Source organism: Nerophis lumbriciformis, linkage group LG29 (genome assembly GCF_033978685.3).
Source record: "Nerophis lumbriciformis linkage group LG29, RoL_Nlum_v2.1, whole genome shotgun sequence".
Taxonomy (NCBI): Eukaryota; Metazoa; Chordata; class Actinopteri; order Syngnathiformes; family Syngnathidae; genus Nerophis; species Nerophis lumbriciformis.
This window is the reverse complement of record NC_084576.2, coordinates 25,708,304-25,734,546: the sequence shown is the minus strand read 5'-3', so window position 1 is coordinate 25,734,546 and position 26,243 is coordinate 25,708,304. Positions and strand designations below refer to the sequence as shown.

At 39.6% G+C, this 26,243-nt stretch overlaps 1 protein-coding gene across 1 annotated transcript; it reads left to right on the top strand.

Annotated features, from left to right (window-relative positions):
• The first annotated feature begins 597 nt into the window (after positions 1-597).
• Positions 598-26,243, top strand: tes (testis derived transcript (3 LIM domains)). Its single transcript, XM_061924631.2, has 7 exons — positions 598-818; positions 6,452-6,537; positions 13,347-13,911; positions 17,512-17,937; positions 20,648-20,863; positions 20,935-21,093; positions 25,898-26,243. Exons 1-7 carry the CDS (start codon positions 792-794, stop codon positions 26,087-26,089), a joined length of 1,671 nt encoding a protein of 556 aa, XP_061780615.1. The 5' UTR covers positions 598-791; the 3' UTR covers positions 26,090-26,243.

Genomic DNA, 26,243 nt, shown 5'->3' with positions numbered 1-26,243 from the left:
TGTGAACATTATAGTTTACTTTTATGATCAATGACCCCCGTCTGACATTTGAGGGCGTGGCCAAGCGTTCAAAGGAAACCACGTGGTTTCCTGAAAGCTGACGTCACTCGAGCAGGAGTCAGTCTTTAATGGTGTTCTGTTGTCCAACAAAGCAATAACAAAGTGTTCATGTGAAGAAAGGGAGGATTAAATGGTTCAAACAATGGCCAACTCTTTTAATCCTTTTGTCAGGACGAGCGCCCGCCTTTACTACACGCTGATTGGCTGCCGACGTGTCACGGCTGTGCATTGCAGCTTTCTATTGGTTAAATAAAGCGCCAGTCAGGGCGGAAGTGCCGCATATTGTGAAAGTGAACGGGACCTGCTCAGTGAAAACAAGCGTCAAACTCACTTGCGGATGAAAGAAGTGGTAGTAATTTCAAAATAAAATAAAGATATTGAGTCATTATTAAAGTAAATTACATTGGATAACCTTTGTGTATGAAATCAAATCATGTCTATTAAAATGTATTACCTAAAACGTTTCATTGTAGCGCATTGCCTCTACATTAACTCAACTCCACGACGGAATTATCTTAATTTTGTGACTTCACGCCGGTTTCTGCTGTCTGTAGTGTCGATAACTTGACGACCCATCGGAGCCGGCTGAGGTCCAGAAGTGAAGAAGATTTGTGTTCGAACCGGCTCCTTTGTCGTCCTCCGGTCCGACTTGTCGTGTGTTCTTTGCGGCTCGGAACGGCTTCCTGCTCCTCCCTCGGTACGGCGGGTGTATTGTGAGTCCGAACGCCACCATGGAGATCGAGAAGGAAGTGAAGAAGGTGAGTTTCCGCCCAGTTAAGGTGCGCGTGCACGCAGCAGGTGACTCACCCCCCACCCTAAAAAAAAAGTTCTCAAAGTTTATTTTTGTACACTTTTATTCACAATGTGTCCCATAAGTAACTACTTCCCTTTTAGTTTGATTCATTCGTGTTTGACGTCCACAGACTCATGTTGCTGCTCTTTTAAACGACTTCGCTAACGGCAAACATTAGCGAAATGTGACATTTGTTTCAATAAATACATTTAAACTTATAAAATACTTGTTAAACATACAATTAAATCTACATAAAGCATTGAAACTGGAACTAAAAGGCGCCTTTCTTCCTATCGTTCCTATTTTCTTAGGCCAAGGTTCATGTATATATATTATATTATTACGATGACGTCATGGCTTTGCCAGTAAACCGGTGGATTGATGTGACGTCATTACCATTATATTTGCAGCCAGCAGGGGGTATGTTATTGTACAGCAGTGGTTCTTTTTTCACCAGGTACCACCCATAATCCAACCATCCATCCATTTTCTATCGCTTGTCCCTTTAGGGGTCATGGGGGGTGCTGTAGCCTATCTCAGCTGCATTCGGGCGGAAGGCGGGGTACACCCTGGACAAGTCGCCACCTCATCACAGGGCCAACACAGATAGACACCATTTTCTACCGCTTATCCATAATGACCAGCGTTAAAATACAATAGCATAGTAGGCCTAAGTATTAATTAAAAACAAGGAAGAGGTTTTATTTAACAAGTCTCTATTTAATATTTTTGGTCACTGTAACACCACACACGGTTTAAAAAGTGACACTGTGTTTAGGGTATTTAATTGAATGATTCTTTGGTGTACCACTAGATGAAGCTCGAGTACTACTAGTGCAGGGTTCTGCAACCTGCGGCTCTAGAGCCACTTGCGGCTCTTTAGCGCCGCCCTAGTGGCTCCCTGGAGCTTTTTCAAAAATGTCTGAAAATAAAAAAAGATGAGGGGAAAAATATATTTTTGTTTTAATACGGTTTCTGTAGGAGGACAAACATGACACAACCCTCCGTAATTGTTAGAAATCCCACTGTTTATATTAAACATGATTATCTGATGAGAGTATTTGGTGAGCGCCGTTTTGTCCTACTAATTTTGGCGGTCCTTTAACTGACCGTAGTTTGTTTACATGAATAACTTTCTTCAACGATGCTACAGTAAGACATATTCTATGCCACTCGTTCTTTGTCTCATTTTGTCCACCAAACTTTTTATGCTGTGCGCGAATGCACAAAGGTGAACTTTGTTGATGTTATTGACTTGTTTGGAGTGCTAATCAGGCATATTTGGCAAGCTAATCGATGCTAACGTGCTATTTAGGCTAGCTGCATGTACATATTGCATCATTATGCCTCGTTTTGTAGGTATATTTGAGCTCATTTAATTTCCTTAACTTAAAGGCCTACTGAAACCCACTGCTACCGACCACGCAGTCTGATATATCAATGATGAATTCTTAACATTGCAACACATGCTTAGCTTACTAAAGTGCAATTTTTAAATTTTGCGCGAAATATCCTGCTGAAAACGTCTCGGTATGATGACGCCTGCGCGTGACGTCACGGATTGTAGAGGACATTTTGGGACAGCATGGTGGCCAGCTATTAAGTCGTCTGTTTTCATCGCAAAATTCCACAGTATTCTGGACATCTGTGTTGGTGAATCTTTTGCAATTTGTTCAATGAACAATGGAGACAGCAAAGAAGAAAGCTGTAGGTGGGAAGCGGTGTATTGCGGCAGGTGTTGTGCACCCCCTGACTGTTGTGCCGGATTACACAGCCGGTGTTTCATCGTTTGCATTCCCGAAAGATGACAGTCAAGCTTTACCATTGGCCTGTAGAGAACTGGGACAACAGAGACTCTTACCAGGAGGACTTTGAGTTGGATGCGCAGACGCGGTACCGTGAGTACGCATGCAGCTGCGGCTTCCAAACATTTGATCGCTTGCCCGTACGTGCGTGCCGCTATGTGCATGTCACGTACGTAACTTTGCGGACTTTGGGGTAATATATGTGCCGTATGAACTTTGGGGAGGTGAACGGTACTTTGGGCTGTGGGATTGAGTGTGTTGTGCAGGTGTTTGATTTGTATTGGCGGGTTATCTGCCTCACAATTACGAAGGTCCTGAGTAGTCTTGGGTTCAATCTCGGGCTCGGGATCTTTCTGTGTGGAGTTTGCATGTTCTCCCCGTGACTGCGTGGGTTCCCTCCGGGTACTCCGGCTTCCACCCACCTCCAAAGACATGCACCTGGGGATAAGTTAATTGGCAACACTAAATTGGCCCTAGTGTGTGAATGTGAGTGTGAATGTTGTCTGTCTATCTGTGTTGGCCCTGCGATGAAGTGGCGACTTGTCCAGGGTGTACCCCGCCTTCCGCCCGATTGTAGCTGAGATAGGCTCCAGCGCCCCCCGCGACCCCAAAGAGAATAAGCGGTAGAAAATGGATGGATGGATGGATGGACGGGAGGGGGGAGGTGTTTGTTATGCGGGATTAATTTGTAGCATATTAAATATAAGCCTGGTTGTGTTGTGGCTAATAGAGTATATATATATGTCTTGTGTTTATTTACTGTTTTAGTCATTCCCAGCTGAATATCAGGTCCCACCCGCCTCTCACAGCATCTTCCCTATCTGAATCGCTCCCACTGCCCTCTCTCACTTTCCTCATCCACAAATCTTTCATCCTCGCTCAAATTAATGGGGAAATCGTCGCTTTCTCGGTCCGAATCGCTCTGGCTGCCGGTGGCCATGATTGTAAACAATGTGCGGATGTGAGGAGCTCCACAACCTGTGACGTCACGCGCATATCGTCTGCTACTTCCGGTACAGGCAAGGCTTTTTTTATCAGCGACCAAAAGTTGCGAACTTTATCGTCGATGTTCTCTACAGCAAAAATATGGCAATATTGCGAAATGATCAAGTATGACACATAGAATGGACCTGCTATCCCCGTTTTTAAATAAGAAAATCGCATTTCAGTAGGCCTTTAACTTAAACTATCATTTTGATAGTAGGCTAATATGGCTAATAAAGACACTTATATCATGTGTTGACTTCATTATATCACTTCATTAATTTTTTTGCGGCTCTAGACAGATTTGTTTTTTGTATTTTTGGTCCAATATGGCTCTTCCAACATTTTGGGTTGCCGACCCCTGCACTAGTGGTACACGCACCACAGTTTGAGAACCATTGTTGTACGCTGTTTGGGGATTGCTAGTTAGCAGTCAGAAGCACGTGTTGTGTGTTTGCCGTGCAGATGAATGAAGTGGTTTGCTGGATGACTTAACGTTGATGATGATGGATGATGCTTTGTTGTGTCGCTAGGTAACCCAGACACGTATGAACAAAACACCCTACACATGCTGACGACAGGCCGGGGTCCTTGGGTTTAAAATCATTCATGAAATCTGCAATAATGTGTAAATAATCATCCCTGCAGCATGGTTGTGCTTCATAAAACAGATGTTTGATTGGAACATCTGCTACACTAATGAAGGAAGTCGCCCTACTCAACATCTCAACATGTTTGGACGGTTCAGACGGAATAATCGCTCATTCTTTGATACTTTGAAGTTTTGGCTGATACCACACATTTGGGCGCGGATGACTTTGTAAACTTCATAAACAATGAAGTCACGTAATCATTGTAGTATCGACTATATACACGGCTCTTGTACTTGGTATCGTTACAGTCGATATTTGTATAGATCAGGGGTCGGCAACCCAAAATGTTGAAAGAGCCATATTGGACCAAAAATCTGTCTGGAGCCGCAAAAAATTAAAAGCCATATTACATACAGATCAGTGACGTGCTGTGAGGTTGATGGCTGGTGAGGCACTGACTTCATCACAGTCAGATTTACAAACATATGAACCCTAAAGAGTATCTTATTCACCATTTGATTGGCAGCAGTTAACGGGTTATGTTTAAAAGCTCATACCAGCATTCATGCACAACCTTAAACGTTTGGTGGACAAAATGAGACAGAAAAAGAAGTGGCATAAAACACGTTGTACATGTAAACAAACTGCGGTGAGTTCAAGGACCGCCAAAATTAGTAGGACAAAACGGCTCTCGCCAAACACTCGAATCAGTGAAGCTGACAGTGTGCTTTATAACGATTAGGGAGGTTTATGTCTTGTTTGTCCTCCTACAGAAACCATATTAAAACAAAAAATTTAATTTTTCCCCCTCATCTTTTTCCATTTTTCATACATTTTTTAAAAAAGCTCCAGAGAGCCACTAGAGCGGCGCTATGCTGCTCTAGAGCCGCGGGTTGCCGACCCCTGGTATAGATCCAACCATTTGTTTACATTGAGTAGCTGTTAGCGGTTAGCTATTGTATCCTCCTAGGGCAGGGGTCGGCAACCCAACATGTTTAAGGAGCCATATTGGACCAAAAATACAAAACAACAATCTGTCTGGAGCCACAAAAAAATAAAAGCCTTATATAAGTGTTATAATGAAGGCAACACATGATGTAAGTGTCTATATTAACTATAATAGCCTACTATCAAAATTACTTTAAAAGTCTTACATAAGTGTTATAATGAAGGCAACACATGATGTAAGTGTCTATATTAGCTATATTAGCCTACTATCAAAATGACTTTAAAAGTCTTATATAAGTGTTATAATGAAGGCAACACATGATGTAAGTGTCTATATTAGCTGTATTAGCCTACTATCAAAATGACTTTAAAAGCCTTATATAAGTGTTATAATGAAGGCAACACCTGATGTAAGTGTCTATATTAGCTATATTAGCCTACTATCAAAATGACTTTAAAAGTCTTATATAAGTGTTATAATGAAGGCAACACATGATGTAAGTGTCTATATTAGCTGTATTAGCCTACTATCAAAATGACTTTAAAAGTCTTATATAAGTGTGTGAATGTGAGTGTGAATGTTGTCTGTCTATCTGTGTTGGCCCTGCGATGAGGTGGCGACTTGTCCAGAGTGTACCCCGCCTACCGCCCGAATGCAGCTGAGATAGGCTCCAGCGACCCCAAAAGGGACAAGCGGTAGAAAATGGATGGATGGATGAATGGATGAAGGCAACACATGATGTTGATTGGTGGGCAGAGGGAAGGCATGGGTCAAATGCAGAGAATAATTTCGCCACACCTAGTGTGTGTGTGACAATCATTGGTACTTTAACTTAATTACCATCGTGAGCGTGTGCGTGAAAGAAAAGCACTGGTATTTTTCAAAGGCAGTGTAGTACTTCTTTACATTCATGAGTACCACAGTACTTTAACAACCAAACACAAAACGTGTACATTAGTGCAAATTATTAAAAAATGTGTTATTATTTATTTATATAACAATTATTAATATCGCCATCGCCGTGACAACATGACGGAAACATTTCGAGGTTCTGTAGTCCTGTGTACCTAATGAAGTGGCTGGGGAACTCGGCCATTGTTGCTGCGCATCAAGCGGAAGCGAGGGTGGCCGTATTAAAGTCACGTGACACTTTGATCACGTCAGGGTTGGATCGGCGGCCGTCCCTAATGAAGTGTCCACACGTGACCCGTCTTGTGAGCCGCCATGTCGTCTTCCTCACGCCCCCGTTGTGCTCCTTGTCCCGCAGATGACGCTGGGTCACGAGTTCGGCGCTGGAGCGTCCTGCCTGAAGTGCAAAGACAAGTGTGAAGGCTTCGAGCTCCACTTCTGGAGGTCAGTACACGTCACGCCGCTCTCATCCCAGGCGTGAACACAGCCCGGCCAAAACCAACGCTCGTTGTCCTATATAGGGACGGCGTGGCGCAGTGGGAGAGTGGCCGTGCGCAACCCGAGGGTCCCTGGTTCAATCCCCACCTAGTACCAACCTCGTCATGTCCGTTGTGTCCTGAGCAAGACACTTCACCCTTGCTCCTGATGGGTGCTGGTTAGCGCCTTGCATGGCAGCTCCCTCCATCAGTGTGTGAATGTGTGTGTGAATGGGTAAATGTGGAAGTAGTGTCAAAGCGCTTTGAGTACCTTGAAGGTAGAAAAGCGCTATACAAGTACAACCCATTTATTTATTTATTCTATTCAAAAGTACGAGATCGGTGGATTTTTGTCTTCCAATGCCGATAAAAAGGCAGATCTTCATTTGTTTTTGTTCCCCGGCTGACGGGCACACTGCAAAAAGTCAGTGTTCAAAAACAAGAAAAAAAAATTACAAAAATGAGGGGTATTTTATTTGAATTAAGCAAAATTATCTGCCAATACAACAAGAACATTTGGCTTGTCAAGACTTTCCAAAACAAGTAAAATTAAAGCTGCAAGCAGCCATGGACGGGACCGACTTTGAGGGCACATAAAATCCAAACCGGAGCAGTAATTAAAACTCTTTGGTCAACTTTTAATCAGAAGGGTTCAATCTCTGTCCAGTGACGTGCGGTGAGGTTGATGGCTGGTGAGGCACTGACTTCATCACAGTCAGATTTACAAACATATGAACCCTAAAGAGTATCTTATTCACCATTTGATTGGCAGCAGTTGACGGGTTATGTTTAAAAGCTCATACCAGCATTCTTCCCTGCTTGGCACTCAGCATCAAGGGTTGGAATTGGGGGTTAAATCACCAAAAATGATTCCCGGGCGCGGCGCCGCTGCTGCCCACTGCTCCCCTCACCTCCCAGGGGGTGATCAAGGGGATGGGTCAAATGCAGAGGACAAATTTCATTACACCTAGTGTGTGTGTGACAATCATTGGTACTTTAACTTAACTTTAACTTTACACATACAAACTGTAGCACACAAAAAAGCACATTTAATAAAAAAAACGTTATTATGGTCTTACCTTTACTTATGAATGAAGTCCACAACTAAAGCCCTCACTTCAACTTTCCACGTGCAAGATTGAATCTATTTAAAAAAGTGTAACCGAGGGTTTATAAATGTCGCCTATACTGTATGAAACTACAAAATAACAAACACAGAGGCTCCAGTTTACACGAGGACCACTTTATTTACCTTCTTTCAAAAACCTCCGTTCCACTACAACATGTCATCACTTCCGCTCTTGGCGCCTTCAAAATAAGAGCTCAAGGCATATACTGTATAACAGCGCATAACAGGAACTTAACATCACAAATAGGAAAGCCCATAAAAATATGTTACAAAAGTTATTTAATAAGAAGCCAAAAAGTGCAAAAACAATAATGTTCATGTTGGAAGAGTTGTGAATTAGATACACCTGCAGTCTGCAGGTGTACCTAATGTTGTGGCCCTGCAGTCATTCACAACTCCTCCAACACGAACATTACTGTTTTTGCACTTTTTGGCTTCTTATGAAATAACTTTTTTAAATACCGTATTTTCCGCACTATTAGCCGCACCTAAAAACCACAAATTTACTCAAAAGCTGACAGTGCGGCTTTTAACCCGGTGCGCTTTATATATGGATAAATATTAAGATTCATTTTCATAAAGTTTCGGTCTCGCAACTTCGGTAAACAGCCGCCATCTTTTTTCCCGGTAGAACAGGAAGCGCTTCTTATTCTACGCAAGCAACCGCCAAGGTAAGCACCCGCCCCCATAGAACAGGAAGCGCTTCTTCTTCTACTGTAAGCAACCACCCGCCCGCGTAGAAGAAGAAAAAGCGCGCGGATATCACCGTACGTTTCATTTCCTTTGTGTGTTTACATCTGTAAAGACCACAAAATGGCTCCTACAAAGCGACAAGGATCCGGTTCATGAAAAGACGCAATCTCTCCATCCGCACACGGATTACTATTTCACAGCAACTGATATTCCTGTGAACCGCACTGTGGAACGGGAGCACGTACGGTGAATATTCGCACCACAGGGAATGAGAAGTCATCCTTCACTGTGGTTCTAGCTTGCCATGCTAATGAAACTTCCACCCATGGTGATATTCAAAAGGAAGACCTTGCCAAAAGAGACCTTTCCAGCCGGCGTCATCATAAAAGCTAACTCGAAGGGATGGATGAAGAAAAGATGAGCGAGTGGTTAAGGTAAGTTTAAGTTTACGCGAAGAGGCCGGGTGGCTTTTTTCACGCAGCTCTGTCCATGTTGATATACGTATGTTTGTGATTGCACATTTGCGTACATTTTGGGAGTGAACAGAGTTGTTAGAACGCTGGTTTTTAATATATTATTAAAGTTTGACTGACCTATCTGACTGTTTTTTTGACATTCCTTTAGCGCAGTTAGATGCGGCTTACAACACCGGGCGGCTTATAGGTGGACAAAGTTTTGAAATATGCCGTTCATTGAAGGCGCGGCTTTTAACCCAGGGCGCCTTATGGCGCGGAAAATACGGTAGATTCAATCTTGCACGTGGAAAGTTTAAGTGTGGGCTTTAGTTGATATAACAATTCTACGGCGGGGGTGCAGGAGGCGGGGCTACTGGAGCCTCAGCCAGTGCGTCTTTTGCAGCCGTTTTATGATCGCTCAGCACAAGAAATACTTTACACACATACAGTTGTTGACAAAATACACTGTACATTATATACCTCAGCTAACTAAACTATGGAAATGTATAATATAGTTCATATAGCAATACAGTCTCACTGCACAGCAGGCCAGCAGTTAGCCGAGTCCGTCCATGTTGAGGCACTGAGTGATGTGCCTCGACTGGCTGCTGTTCACCGCACCGTCTCTTCTCAGTATTTGAACGGCAAATGTGAAAATTCAGCGATTTTGAATAAAAATAATCTAAAACTGGTGAAGTTAAATGGAAAATAACTTTATAGTATAATAACTGGATACATATAACAATTAAATTTTTTTTTTTTCTTTTTACATTTTTTTTCTTTCCATGATGGCAGGTGAGGCCCCGCCTCACCTGCCTCTAGTGACTGCACGGCACTGATATATATATGTATATATGTATGTATATATATATATATATATATATATATATATATATATATATATATATATATATATATATATATATATATATATATATATATATATATATATTTATATATATGTCTTAATAAGGTTATCCAAAAAATAGTGCTCGATACCGTAGTAGAGCGCAATATATGTATGTGTGGGGGAAAAAAATCACAAGACTACTTCATCTCTACAGGCCTGTTTCATGAGGGGTTCCCTCAATCTCCTGATGATTGAGGGAACCCCTCATGAAACAGGCCTGTAGAGATGAAGTAGTCTTGTGATTTTTTTTCCCACACATACATATATATATATATATATATATACACAGACAGATACTGTACACTGTATGTATATACTGTATATGTGTATGTGTGTGCACATACACTTCCCATATAGAAGTTTCTTTAAAAGTCACTTGGTGAAATGAAAAACAGGACCAGACGTGTGTGGAGTTCTACTTCAAGCAAAACTTCAACACAACACTGTGGCAAACATGGGAAACACTGACTCACTCCTACATTCCACTGTGTGTGTGTGTGTGTGTGTGTGTGTGTGTGTGTGTGTGTGTGTGTGTGTGTGTGTGTGTGTGTGTGTGTGTGTGTGTGTGTGTGTGTGTGTGTGTGTGTGTGTGTGTGTGTGTGTGTGTGTGTGTGTGCGTGCGTGTGCGCACGCCGTGGGTTGGGTGAAACAAAGTCTTGGGTCTGGACCCCAGTTGTGTTGAAGTGATGGTCACAACAAAGAAACTCTGCAGCTCGCTGACTTAATGTTGCTTGTCAGGAAATGTTGTCTTGTGCTAAATGTGAACACTCCTCTCCTTTCTGCCTGAAAGTAGACGAATGTGAAGTGTGTTCTAGTCCAGTGTTTTTCAACCACTGTGCCGTGGGAGATTATCTAGTTTCACCTATTTGGGTAAAAAATATTTTTTGCAAACCAGTAATTATAGTCTGCAAATGGTGTGTTGTTGTTGAGTGTCGGTGCTGTCTAGAGCTCGGTAGAGTAACCGTGTAATACTCTTCCATAGCAGTAGGTGGCGGCAGGTAGCTATATGCTTTGTAGATGTCGGATACAGCGGGAGGCAGTGTGCAGGTAAAAAGGTATCTAATGCTTAAACCAAAAATAAACAAAAGGTGAGTGCCCTTAAGAAAAGGCATTGAAGCGTAGGGAAGGCTATGCAGAACGAAACTAAAACTGAACTGGCTACAAAGTAAACAAAAACAGAATGCTGGACGACAGCAAAGACTTACTGCGGAGCAAAGACGGCGTCCACAATGTACATCTGAACATGACATGACAATCGACAATGTCCCCACGAAGAAGGATAAAAACAAAGTACATGCGGGAAATATCGCTCAAAGGAAGACATGAAACTGGTACAGGAAAATACCAAAAAAGGAGACAAAGCCACCAAAGTAGGAGCGCAAGACAAGAAGTAAAACACTACACACAGGAAAACAGCAAAAAAGTCCAAATAAGTCAGGGCGTGATGCGACAGGTGGTGACAGTACACCTACTTTGAGACAAGAGCTATATTGATGCATGCTTGGTTATGGTTTAAAGTCATATCCAACAACTTTTTACTTTCAACTGAGTTTAGTTTTTTAATGATTTCTGCTGGTGGTGTGCCTCCGCATTTCTCCAACGCAAAAAATGTGCCTTGGCTCAAAAAAGGTTGAAAAACACTGTTCTAGTCAACATCAGTAGAAGAACACAAGTATGAGCTTCTTGGTAGTGGATACTTATGTACATGTGATTGCTTACTTTTTTAATTAAAAAAAAACATTGTCATTATGGGGTATTGTGTGTAGAATTTTGAGGACAAAAATGAATGTCTTCCATTTTGGAATAAGGCATGACAAAAAGTAGAGATGTCCGATGTTATCGGCCGATAAATGCTTTAAAATGTAATATCGGAAATTATCGGTATCGATTTCAACCTTCCGATTTTCCCGGTAGACTGCCGAATTTCAGTGCCCCTCCCGAAAATCTCCCGGGGCAACCATTCTCCCGATTTCCACCCGGACAACATAATTGGGGGCGTGCCTTTAAGGCACTGCCTTTAGCGTCCTCTACAACCTATCATCACGTCCGCTTTTCCTCCATACAAAGTCACATAATACACGTGGCTTTTACACTCACACAAGTGAATGCAATTCATACTTGGTCGACAGCCATACAGGTCACACTGAGGGTGGCCGTATAAACAACTTTAACACTGTTACAAATATGCACCACACTGTGAACCCACACCAAACAAGAATGACAAACACATTTCGGGAGAACATCCGCACCGTAACACAACATAAGCACAACAGAACAAATACCCAGAACCCCTTGCAGCACTAACTCTTCCGGGACACTCCCGATTTCAGTCGTCTCAAGGTTGGCAAGTATGTTCTAGTATACTCTGGACTGAAGCTGTGTGCCTTCATCGTTTTTGTAGCTGTTGTTTTGAGGCATGTTTAAAAAAGATAAAAAATAATGCACTTTGTGAAAATTGTTGCGTTTGGACCAGTTGTTCCTCCCACGGAATTCAAGTTTCTGGTCGTCGCTCCCAAGCTCTTTACGACACTTAAAGCTGAGTAAAAGAACCACCAGAGACAGAATAGGTATTTTGTAATATATTTGCAAAGCTTTGTAAATATAATGAGACCAGTCCAGCATAGAACATTCAATCACGCAGCCAAGATGGTCTGATCTAAAAAATGGAAACCTTCTACTCTATAAAGTCTCTCTCCCTCCCACCCTCGCTGTCTTGTATTTCCAGCCCAAACACATGCCCATTGTCCTCCGCACCTGGACATAAGAAGAGATAAAAGAAGGAGTATCTCTCCTCCTTACATTACATAGTCAAGGTTAGCACACAGTATTTGCAGACAACCAAAAGACCACAATTGGAAGAAAAACACTAGCTGATTATGAAATTAAAGAAGTAACACTTAAATACGGATATATGTAAATATCTGCCTCCGACAAAGTCAAAGTATAGTATTTCCCATAGTTGTAGTGGGTATTACGAATATCTCAAGGAGAGCATGTCCCAAATTCCAAGCTGCTGTTTTGAGGCATGTTAAAAAAAAAAAATGCACTTTGTGACTTCAATAATAAATATGGCAGTGCCATTTTGGCACTTTTTTCCATAACTGGAGTTGAAGTTGTTCTCTTATTTTGGAAAACTGAAACTTGTATTAGTAGATTGCACAGTACAGCACATATTCCGTACAATTAACACCCGAATAAGTTTTTCAACTTGTTTAAGTCAGGGTCCACGTTAATCAATTAATGGTAAAGTTACATTGTTTAATGCATCCAGCGGGGCATCACAACAGAATTAGGCATAATAATGTGTTAATTCTACGACTGTATATATCGGTATCGGTTGATGTCGGAATCGGTAATTAAGAGTTGGACAATATCGGAATATCGGATATCGGCAAAAAAGCCATTATCGGACATCTCTAACAAAAAGTACATTGTGGATGCACTGTGCATCTCTTTAAAGGCGTAAGAAGAAGTGGTCCACCTTCAGTGGATTGTTGAAGAACAATCCCACTTCATCTTCATCAGAGTAACGTTGTCACAAAGTCATGGTGCAACATTTCAAAGTGATTATTTTGGTGTGTGCGATGCAGGAAGATCTGCCGGAACTGCAAATGTGGTCTGGCGGAGCACAACGTGCAGATGAACTCTGAGGAGAACAAGAAGGTGGGCAAGTTGTTCGAGGACACCAAGTACACGGGCCTCATCGCCAAGCTCAAGACCGACGGCGGCCCCGTGTACCGCGGCAACGCCGTCACCATCACGCTGGCCGGCCCCGCCACTGCCCACGCCGTATTACTCCCCGCCGTGCCTTCGGCCGCCGCCATCGTGCCTCCAGCCGCCGCCATTGTGCCTCCAGCCGCTGATGCTTCTGCCCGGCACACTGAGGGCGTGGCCACCGGAGGCGTGGCCACCGGAGGCGCGGCCTCTGGGGCCGTGGCTTCTGGAGGCGCGGCCTCAAGAGGTGCAGCTGTAGCGAGGGCGGCACCCGGCGGTGCGAAGGCTCAAATGGCACCAGCTGGTGTTGCACCGCTCCAAGTGAGCACAGCGACAATTTGCATTGAGTCGTCTACCGCTGATGTCGTGCCCGTTGACAAAGACATGCCTCTCAAGTCCGTCACGTACGAGTGGGCGCCACCTGTGGCCAACAAATATGTGGTAAGTGTTAGTACTTGAATATGTAGATTATGTGGTAAATGTTAGTACAAACCCCGTTTCCATATGAGTTGGGAAATTGTGTTAGATGTAAATATAAACGGAATACAATGATTTGCAAATCCTTATCAACCCATAATCAATTGAATGCACTACAAACACAAGATATTTGATGTTCAAACTCATAAACTTTTTTTTTTTTTTTGCAAATAATAATTAACTTAGAATTTCATGGCTGCAACACGTGCAAGTAGTTGGGAAAGGGCATGTTCACCACTGTGTTACATGGCCTTTCCTTTTAACAACACTCAGTAAACGTTTGGGAACTGAGGAGTTCAATTTTTTAAGCTTCTCGGGTGGAATTCTTTCCCGTTCTTGCTTGATGTACAGCTTAAGTTGTTCAACAGTCCGGGGGTCTCCGTTGTGGTATTTTAGGCTTCATATTGCGCCACACATTTTAATGGTAGACAGGTCTGGACTACAAGCAGGCCAGTCTAGTACCCGCACTCTGTTACTATGAAGCCACGTTGATGTAACACGTGGCTTGGCATTGTCTTGCTGAAATAAGCAGGGGCGTCCATGGTAACGTTGCTTGGATGGCAACATATGTTGCTCCAAAACCTGTATGTAGCTTTCAGCATTAATGGCGCGTTCACAAATGTGTAAGTTACCCATGTCTTGGGCACTAATACACCCCCATACCATCACAGATGCTGGCTTTTCAACTTTGCGCCTATAACAATCCGGATGGTTCTTTTCCTCTTTGGTCCGGAGGACACAACATCCACAGTTTCCAAAAACATTTTGAAATGTGGACTCGTCAGACCACAGAGCACTTTTCCACTTTGTATCAGTCCATCTTAGATGAGCTCAGGCCCAGCGAAGCAGACACCGTTTCTGGGTGTTGTTGATAAACGGTTTTCGCCTTGCATAGGAGAGTTTTAACTTGCACTTACAGATGTAGCGACCAACTGTAGTTACTGACAGTGGGTTTCTGAAGTGTTCCCGAGCCCACGTGGTGATATCCTTTACACACTGATGTCGCTTGTTGATGCAGTACAGCCTGAGGGATTGAAGGTCACGGGCTTAGCTGCTTACGTGCAGTGATTTCTCCAGATTCTCTGAACCCTTTGATGATATTACAGACCGTAGATGGTGAAATCCCTAAATTCCTTACAATAGCTGGTTGAGAAAGGTTTTTCTTAAACTGTTCAACAATTTGATCACGCATTTGTTGACAAAGTGGTGACCCTCGCCCCATCCTTGTCTGTGAATGACTGAGCATTTCATGGAATCTACTTTTATACCCAATCATGGCACCCACCTGTTCCCAATTTGCCTGTTCACCTGTGGGATGTTCCAAATAAGTGTTTGATGAGCATTCCTCAACTTTATCAGTATTTATTGCCACCTTTCCCAACTTCTTTGTCACGTGTTGCTGGCATCAAATTCTAAAGTTAATGATTATTTGCAAAAAAAAAAAGTTTATCAGTTTGAACATCAAATATGTTGTCTTTGTAGCATATTCAACTGAATATGGGTTGAAAATGATTTGCAAATCATTGTATTCTGTTTATATTTACATCTAACACAATTTCCCAACTCATATGGAAACGGGGTTTGTAGATTATGTGGTAAATGTTAGTACAAACCCCGTTTCCATATGAGTTGGGAAATTGTGTTAGATGTAAATATAAACAGAATACAATGATTTGCAAATCATTTTCAACCCATATTCAGTTGAATATGCTACAAAGACAACATATTTGATGTTCAAACTTTTTTTTGCAAATAATCATTAACTTTAGAATTTGATGCCAGCAACACGTGACAAAGAAGTTGGGAAAGGTGGCAATAAATACTGATAAAGTTGAGGAATGCTCATCAAACACTTATTTGGAACATCCCACAGGTGTGCAGGCTAATTGGGAACAGGTGGGTGCCATGATTGGGTATAAAAACAGCTTACCAAAAAATGCTCAGTCTTTCACAAGAAAGGATGGGGCGAGGGTCACCCCTTTGTCCACAACTGCGTGAGCAAATAGTCAAACAGTTTAAGAACAATGTTTCTCAAAGTGCAATTGCAAGAAATTTAGGGATTTCAACATCTACGGTCCATAATATCATCAAAAGATTCAGAGAATCTTGAGAAATCACTCCACGTAAGCGACATGGCCGGAAACCAACATTGAATGACCGTGACCTTCGATCCCTCAGACGGCACTGTATCAAAAACCGACATCAATCTCTAAAGGATATCACCACATGGGCTCAGGAACACTTCAAAAAACCACTGTCACTAAATACAGTTTGTCGCTATATCTGTAAGTGCAAGTGAAAGCTCTACTATGCAAAGCGAAAGCCATTTATCAACAACACCCAGAAATGCCGCCGGCTTCTCTGGGCCGGAGATCATCTAAGATAGACTCATGCAAAGTGGAAAAGTGTTCTGTGGTCTGACGAGTCCACATTTCAAATAGTTTTTGGAAATATTCGACATTGTGTCATCCGGACCAAAGGGGAAGCGAACCATCCAGACTGTTATCGACGCAAAGTGTAAAAGCCAACATCTGTGATGGTATGGGGGTGTATTAGTGCCCAAGACATGGGTAACTTACACATCTGTGAAGGCACCATTAATGCTGAAAGGTACATACAGGTTTTGGAACAACATATGGTGCCATCTAAGCGCCGTCTTTTTCATGGACGCCCCTGCTTATTTCAGCAAGACAATGCCAAGCCACATTCAGCACGTGTTACAACAGCGTGGCTTCGTAAAAAAAAAAGAGTGCGGGTACCTTCCTGGCCCGCCTGCAGTCCAGACCTGTCTCCCATCGAAAATGTGTGGCGCATTATGAAGCGTAAAATACGACAGCGGAGTCCCCGGACTGTTGAACGACTGAAGCTCTACATAAAACAAGAATGGGAAAGAATTCCACTTTCAAAGCTTCAACAATTAGTTTCCTCAGTTCCCAATCGTTTATTGAGTGTTGTTAAAAGAAAAGGTGATGTAACACAGTGGTGAACATGCCCTTTCCCAACTTCTTTGGCACGTGTTGCAGTCATGAAATTCTATTATTTGCAAAAATAAAATAAATTTAATGAGTTTGAACATCAAATATGTTGTCTTTGTAGTGCATTCAATTGAATATGGGTTGAAAATGATTTGCAAATCATTGTATTCCGTTTATATTTACATCTAACACAATTTCCCAACTCATATGGAAACGGGGTTTGTATTTGAATATGTAGATGATGTGGTAAATGTTAGTGATTTATTCTCATTCATTATTAATATTTGTTTGTTTATTCCATGTTTACCTGTTTTATTCTCTTGGAGTTCCCCTTCAACTCACTCTGTCATTGTGCAGCTTCATGTTGACCTTGATGTTGGGTGAGCGCGAGAAAATGCAAGAAATCAATCCAAGTGGAATAGTGAAATGTTTGGAAGGAGTTTTAGGACAAGAAAACGTCCAACTTGGCCTTGCTAGCACGTCCTGAGTTGTTGTTGTTGTGTCTGAGTTGCTATCTTGTTCTCCTCTGCTGTGATTGGTCGGTTTGTCTTTAATCGCCGTTCTCTCGTCCCTCTTCCTCGTCTGGCAGGCGGTGCGATACATCCAGCTGCTGCCGCCCGAGAAGCGACCCGTGGCGGGTTCGGAAGGCGCCCTGTACCGCCGGCAGCAGATGGCCCGCCAGCTGCCCGAACACGACCAGGACCCCGCCAGGTGCCACGACCTGAGCGCGGCCGAGGTCAAGCAGATGCAGCAGTACGTGCGCAAGTACAAGGACGAGGCCCTGGGCATCGGAGACGTCAAGATGCCCGAGGAGATGGTTCTGGTGCGGGCGGCGGCTCTGGGTGCCGGTGACGCCGCGGGGGCTAAAGATGGAGCCGCGGCAGGCGGAGTGGGCCCGCAGGCTGCCGGAGCACGAGCGGGGTCCGCGTCTGGAGGGTCCCTTCCTGCCGGAGGAGCTGTGGGCACTGCGGCCACCGCAGGGTCGCAACTAAGTGGATCGTCGCAGAAAAGCTTTGTAAGAACTTTTAACGTTTTTAACTTGATGCTTTTAAAGCGTTTTGCCTCCATGTTGTAGTCGTGTCTTCCAGTCATGTTGTTGTCTGTCAAAAAGTGTAAGAATGCATGTTGTTGTTTGTCAAAAAGTGTAAGAGTGCATGTTGTTGTGTGTCAAAATGTGTAAGATTGCATGTTGTTGTTTGTCAAAAAGTGTAAGATTGCATGTTGTTGTTTGTCAAAAAGTGTAAGAATGCATGTTGTTGTTTGTCAAAAAGTGTAAGATTACATGTTGTGTGTCAAAAAGTGTAAGATTACATGTTGTGTGTCAAAAAGTGTATGATTGCATGTTGTTGTGTGTCAAAAAGTGTAAGATTACATGTTGTTGTGTGTCAAAAAGTGTAAGATTGCATGTTGTTGTTTGTCAAAAAGTGTAAGAATGCATGTTGTTGTTTGTCAAAAAGTGTAACATTGCATGTTGTTGTTTGTCAAAAAGTGTAAGAGTGCATGTTGTCGTCGTGTCTTCCAGTCATGTTGTGTGTCAAAAAGTGTAAGATTGCATATTGCTGTGTGTCAAAAAGTGTAAGATTGCATGTTGTTGTGTGTCAAAAAGTGTAAGATTGCATGTTGTTGTGTGTCAAAAAGTGTAAGATTGCATGTTGTTGTTTGTCAAAAAGTGTAAGATTGCATGTTGTTTGTCAAAAGGTGTAAGATTGCATGTTGTTGTGTGTCAAAAAGTGTATGATTGCATGTTGTTGTGTGTCAAAAAGTGTATGATTGCATGTTGTTGTGTGTCAAAAAGTGTAAGAGTACATGTTGTTGTTTGTCAAAAAGTGTAAGAGTGCATGTTGTTGTGTGTCAAAAAGTGTAAGAGTGCATGTTGTTGTGTGTCAAAAAGTGTAAGATTGCATGTTGTTGTTTGTCAAAAAGTGTAAGATTGCATGTTGTTGTTTGTCAAAAAGTGTAAGAGTGCATGTTGTTGTGTGTCAAAAAGTGTAAGAGTGCATGTTGTTGTGTGTCAAAAAGTGTATGATTGCATGTTGTTGTGTGTCAAAAAGTGTATGATTGCATGTTGTTGTGTGTCAAAAAGTGTAAGATTGCATGTTGTTGTTTGTCAAAGAGTGTATGTTGTGTGTCAAAAAGTGTATGATTGCATGTTGTTGTGTGTCAAAAAGTGTAAGATTGCATGTTGTTGTTTGTCAAAAAGTGTAAGAGTGCATGTTGTCGTCCAGTCATGTTGTTGTGTGTCAAAAAGTGTAAGATTGCATGTTGTTGTCGTGTCTTCCAGTCATGTTGTTGTGTGTCAAAAAGTGTAAGATTGCATGTTGTTGTTTGTCAAAAAGTGTAAGAGTGCATGTTGTTATGTGTTAAAAAGTGTAAGAGTGCATGTTGTTGTCGTCCCTGCCAGTCATGTTGTTGTGTGTTAAAAAGTGTAAGAGTGCAAGTTGTTGTTTGTCTAAAGGTGTAAGAGTGCATGTTGTTGTCGTCCCTGCCAGTCATGTTGTTGTGTGTTAAAGTGTAAGAGTGCATATTGTTGTTTGTCAAAAAGTGTAAGAGTGCATGTTGTTGTTGTGTGTTAAAAAGTGTAAGAGTGCATGTTGTTGTTTGTCAAAAAGTGTAAGAGTGCATGTTGTTGTTTGTCAAAAAGTGTAAAAGTGCATGTTGTTGTCGTCCCTGCCAGTCATGTTGTTGTGTGTTAAAAAGTGTAAAAGTGCATGTTGTTGTTGTCCCTGCAAGTCATGTTGTGTGTTAAAAAGTATAAGAGTTCATGTTGTTATTTGTCAAAAAGTGTAAGAGTGCATGTTGTTGTCGTCCCTGCCAGTCATGTTGTTGTTTGTCAAAAAGTGTAAGAGTCTATGTTGTTGTGTGTCAAAAAGTGTAAGATTGCATGTTGTTGTGTGTTAAAAAGTGTAAAAGTGCATCTTGTTGTTTGTCAAAAAGTGTAAGATTGCATGTTGTTGTGTGTCAAAAAGTGTAAGAGTGCATGTTGTTGATTGTCAAAAAGTGTACGAATGCATGTTGTTGTTTGTCAAAAAGTGTAAGAGTGCATGTTGTTGTCGTCCCTGCCAGTCATGTTGTTGTGTAAGAGTGCATGTTGTTGTCGTCCCTGCCAGTCATGTGTGTAAGAGTGCATGTTGTTGTCGTCCCTGCCAGTCATGTGTGTAAGGGTGCATGTTGTTGTCGTCCCTGCCAGTCATGTTGTGTTTAAGAGTGCATGTTGTTGTCGTCCCTGCCAGTCATGTGTGTAAGAGTGCATGTTGTTGTCGTCCCTGCCAGTCATGTGTGTAAGGGTGCATGTTGTTGTCGTCCCTGCCAGTCATGTTGTGTTTAAGAGTGCATGTTGTTGTCGTCCCCGCCAGTCATGTTGTGTTTAAGAGTGCATGTTGTTGTCGTCCCTGCCAGTCATGTGTGTAAGGGTGCATGTTGTTGTCGTCCCTGCCAGTCATGTTGTGTTTAAGAGTGCATGTTGTTGTCGTCCCTGCCAGTCATGTGTGTAAGGGTGCATGTTGTTGTCGTCCCTGCCAGTCATGTTGTGTTTAAGAGTGCATGTTGTTGTCATCCCTGCCAGTCATGTGTGTAAGAGTGCATGTTGTTGTCGTCCCTGCCAGTCATGTTGTGTTTAAGAGTGCATGTTGTTGTCATCCCTGCCAGTCATGTGTGTAAGAGTGCATGTTGTTGTCATCCCTGCCAGTCATGTGTGTAAGAGTGCATGTTGTTGTCGTCCCTGCCAGTCATGCCGCCACTGCCAGCAGCCCATGCGTGCGGGCGACCCCGCCGTCTACGCCGAGCGTGCGGGCTACGACACGCTGTGGCACCCGGCGTGCTTCGTGTGCTGCACGTGCGGCGAGCTGCTGGTGGACATGATCTACTTCTGGAAGAGAGGCAAGCTCTACTGCGGCCGTCACTACGGCGACAGCGAGAAGCCGCGCTGCGCCGGCTGCGACGAGGTAAAGCGCATATCTCGGGGGGGGCGTGTCCTGCGTGCTCGCTCACCGCGCGTGTGCTCCTGCGCCCGCAGCTGATCTTCAGTAACGAGTACACTCAGGCCGAGGGGCACGACTGGCATCTGAAGCACTTCTGCTGCTTCGACTGCGACCTGGTCCTGGCGGGGGAGACCTATGTGATGGAGCGCGACAAGCCCGTCTGCACGCCATGCTACATGAACAACTACGCTGTGGTGAGACGCCCTCATTTCTCTCGCTTTTTTTACATCAAATTTGCCCACAATTTCACTGGAAAAAAATTGGTAGCAAGATACGTGTTCAACAGTTCATTTTATACAACATCAGTGTATAAAAATGTGTTTTAGAATTACACCAAATGTTTCAGCACTGAATTTTAAAAACAATTTTTTTACACAAAATGTTTAAATACTGAATTTTTAAAACACTGAATTATTAAACACTGCCTTTTTATACACTCATTTTTTAGTTTTAAAACCTTGAATTTATAAACATATTTTTAACACTCAATTTTAAAACAATTAATTTATTAACACTGAATTTTTATACACTGAATTTTAAAAACACAAAATTTGTTTATATTGATTTTTTTAAACACTGGGTTTTTATACACTGGATTTTAAATACACTGAAATTCATACACTGAATTTTTATACACTGAATTTATAAACATTATATTTTCAAACACTGATTTTTTTCACACTGAATTTTCAAACACTTAATTTTAAAAACACAATTTTTATACACTGAATTTATGAACATTATATTTTCAAACACTGATTTATTCACACTGAATTTTCAAACACTGAATTTTAAAAACACACATTTTTTTTTACATTGATTTTTTTAAACACTGCATTTTTAAACACAATTTTTAAACACTGGATTTTAAATACACTGAAATGTCTACACTGAAAATATGTTCAAATACTGATTTCTTCACACTAAATTTTCAAAGACTGAATTTTAAAAACACTACAATTTTTTACACTGAATTTTTAAACACTGAATGTTCAAATACTGAATTTTAAAAACACTGACATTTCAAAAACTGAATTTTCAAACACTAAATTTTTAAAACACTGAATTTTCAAATTACTGAATTTTCAAACACTTAATTTTCAAAAGACACATTTTTAAAAACACTAAATTTTAAAAACACATTTTTTTTTACATTGATTTTTTTAAACACTGCATCTTTAAACACATCATTTTTAAACACTGAATTTTATATACACTGAAAATATGTTTATAAATTCAGTGTATAAAAATTCAAACACTAATTTCTTCACACTAAATCTTCAAAGACTGAATTTTAAAAACACTACAATTTTTTACACTGAATTTTAAACACAGAATTTTCAAATACTGAATTTTAAAAACACTACAATTTTTTACACTGAATTTTAAACACAGAATTTTCAAATACTGAATTTTAAAAACACTGAAATTTAAAAAACTTAATTTTCAAACACTTAATTTTCAAAAGACACTTTTAAAAACACTGTATTTTAAAAACTTTTTTTTTCACACTGAATTTTCAAACACCTCATTTTTTTTACACTGAATTTTAAATACTCTTAATTTTTTCACACTGAATTTTCAAACACCTCATTTTTTTACACTGAATTTTAAAAACATAGAATTCTATAAACACGGAATTTTAAAAACACTGAATTTTCAAACACTGAATTTTAAATACAGTGGATTTTTTTACACTGATTTTTAAAACACCTAATTTTTTACACTGAATTTTCAAACACCACATTTTTTAACACTGAATTTTCAAACACTGAATATTAAAAACACTGCATTTTAAAAACATAATTTTTTTTTACACTGAATTTTTCAACATTGAATTTTCAAACACTGAATTTTTTTTACACTGAATTTTCAAACACTGAATTTTTAAAACACTGAATTTTCAAAAGACATAATTTTTATACACTGGATTTTCAAACACTTAATTTTCAAAATACACATTTTTAAAAACACTGAATTTTCAAACACTGAATTTTAAAATCACAATTTTTTCACACAAAAATTTTTTTTTACACTGAATTTTAAATACGCTGAGTTTTTTTACACTGAATTTTCAAACACCTAATTATTTACACTCAATTTTCAAACACTGAATTTTAAAAACACTGATTTTTAAAAACATTGAATTTTCAAACACTGAATTTTAAAATCACATTTTTTTACACTAAATTTTCAAACACTGAATTTCAAAAAGACAAATTTTCTTTACACTGAATTTTAAATACCCTTAATTTTTTTACTCAGAATTTTGAAACACCTCATTTTTTTCACTGAATTTTCAAACACCAATTTTTTTTACACTGAATTTTAAAAACACGGAATTTTATAAACACGGAATTTTAAAAACACTGAATTTTCAAACACTGAATTTCAAATACAGTGGATTTTTTTTACACTGATTTTTCAAACACCTATTTTTTTACACTGAATTTTCAAACAACATTTTTTAACACCGAATTTTCATACACTGAATTTTTCAACATTGGATTTTTTTTGCACAGAGTTTTCAAACACTGAATTTTTAAAACACTGAATTTTCAAAAGACGGAATTTTTATATACTGGATTTTCAAACACTTAATTTTTAAAACACACATTTTTAAAAACACTGAATTTTAAATACGCTGAGTTTTTTTACACTGAATTTTCAAACACCTAATTATTTACACTCAATTTTCAAACACTGAATTTTCAAACACTGAATTTTAAAAACACTGATTTTTAAAAACACTGAATTTTCAAACACTGAATTTTAAAATCACATTTTTGTACACTAAATTTTCAAACACTGAATTTCAAAAAGACAAATTTTCTTTACACTGAATTTTAAATACCCTTAATTTTTTTACTCAGAATTTTCAAACACCTCATTTTTTTCACTGAATTTTCAAACACCAATTTTTTTTACACTGAATTTTAAAAACACGGAATTTTATAAACACGGAATTTTAAAAACACTGAATTTTCAAACACTGAATTTCAAATACAGTGGATTTTTTTTACACTGATTTTTCAAACACCTAATTTTTTACACTGAATTTTCAACACCACATTTTTTAACACCGAATTTTCATACCCTGAATTTTTCAACATTGGATTTTTTTTGCACAGAGTTTTCAAACACTGAATTTTTAAAACACTGAATTTTCAAAAGACGGAATTTTTATACACTGGATTTTCAAACACTTAATTTTCAAAACACACATTTTTAAAAACACTTAATTTTCAAACACTGAATTTTAAAATCACAATTTTTTTACACAAAATTTTTTTTCACACTGAATTTTAAATACGCTGAATTTTTTTACACTGAATTTTCACACACCTAATTATTTACACTCAATTTTCAAACACTGAATTTTAAAAACACTGATTTTTAAAAACAGTGAATTTTAAAATCACATTTTTTTACACTAAATTTTCAAACACTGAATTTTAAAAAGACAAATTTTCTTTACACTGAATTTTAAATACACTTAATTTTTTTACTCTGAATTTTCAAACACCTCATTTTTTTACACTGAATTTTCAAACACCAATTTTTTTACACTGAATTTTAAAAACACGGAATTTTATAAACACAGAATTTTAAAAACACTGAATTTTCAAACACTGAATTTCAAATACAGTGGATTTTTTTTACACTGATTTTTCAAACACCTAATTTTTTACACTGAATTTTCAAACAACATTTTTTAACACCGAATTTTCATACACTGAATTTTTCAACATTGGATTTTTTTTGCACAGAGTTTTCAAACACTGAATTTTTAAAACACTGAATTTTCAAAAGACGGAATTTTTATACACTGGATTTTCAAACACTTAATTTTCAAAACCATTTTTAAAAACACTTAATTTTCAAACACTGTATTTTAAAATCACAATTTTTTTACACAAAATTTTTTTTTACACTGAATTTTAAATACGTTGAATTTTTTTACACAGAATTTTCAAACACCTAATTATTTACACTCAATTTTCAAACACTGAATTTTAAAAACACTGATTTTTAAAAACACTGAATTTTCAAACACTGAATTTTAAAATCACATTTTTTTACACTAAATTTTCAAACACTGAATTTTAAAAAGACAAATTTTCTTTACACTGAATTTTAATTACACTTAATTTTTTTACTCTGCATTTTCAAACACTTCATTTTTTTTTACACTGAATTTTCAAACACCTAATTTTTTACACTGAATTTTCAAACACCACATTTTTCAACATTGGATTTTTTTTGCACAGAGTTTTCAAACACTGAATTTTTAAAACACTGACATTTTCAAAACACGGAATTTTTACACACTGGATTTTCAAACACTTCATTTTCAAAACACACATTTTTAAAAACACTGAATTTTCAAACACTGAATTTTAAAATCACAATTTTTTTACACTTTTTTTTTTACACTGAATTTTAAATACGCTGAATTTTTTTACACTGAATTTTCAAACACCTAATTATTTACACTGAATTTTCAAACACTGAATTTTAAAAACACTGATTTTTAAAAATACTGAATTTTCAAACACTGAATTTTAAAATCACATTTTTTTACACTAAATTTTCAAACACTGAATTTTAAATTCAGTGGATTTTTTTACACTGATTTTTCAAACACCACATTTTTCAACATCGAATTTTCAAACACTGTATTTTAAAAACACTAACATTTTGAAAACAGATTTTTTTTTACACTGACTTTTTCAACATTTAATTTTCAAACACTGAATTTTTTTTACACAGAATTTTCAAACTTTGAATTTTCAAACACTGAATTTTCATACACTGAATTTTCAAATACACATTTTGCTAACGTCATTTTCGATGAAACTGTCAGTGATGTAAAAAAGTCAGTTTTACGAAGTCGAGTGTCAAGAAAGGTTTCGGTCAGAAGACACAAAGGATGTTGGGAGGTTACGAACACGAGATGAGCGCATGAATTCTGACGTGCGTCCTCCACCCGCACAGAAATGCTCGTCCTGCCAGCAGCCGGTGGAACCGGAAGCCCAGCGCGTGTCGTACGGCGAGCACCACTGGCACGCCGCGCCGCACTGCTTCAAGTGCGCCGGCTGCAGCAAGTGTCTGATTGGCCAGCGCTTCATGGCGGCGCGGGGACGCCTCTTCTGCTCCGCGGAGTGCAAGAGGAACAGCGCCGCCTAGAGGCTCCTGAAGGTACCAAATCTACTGCACGCACTTCCCACTCCGGCGCTCATATTACCGTAATGCCACCGATAAAGTGGCGGCACAACTACTGAATGTCACATTCCTGCAGAAATATGACACTTTTTCTGGAATAAAAGTCTGTTTAAAATCA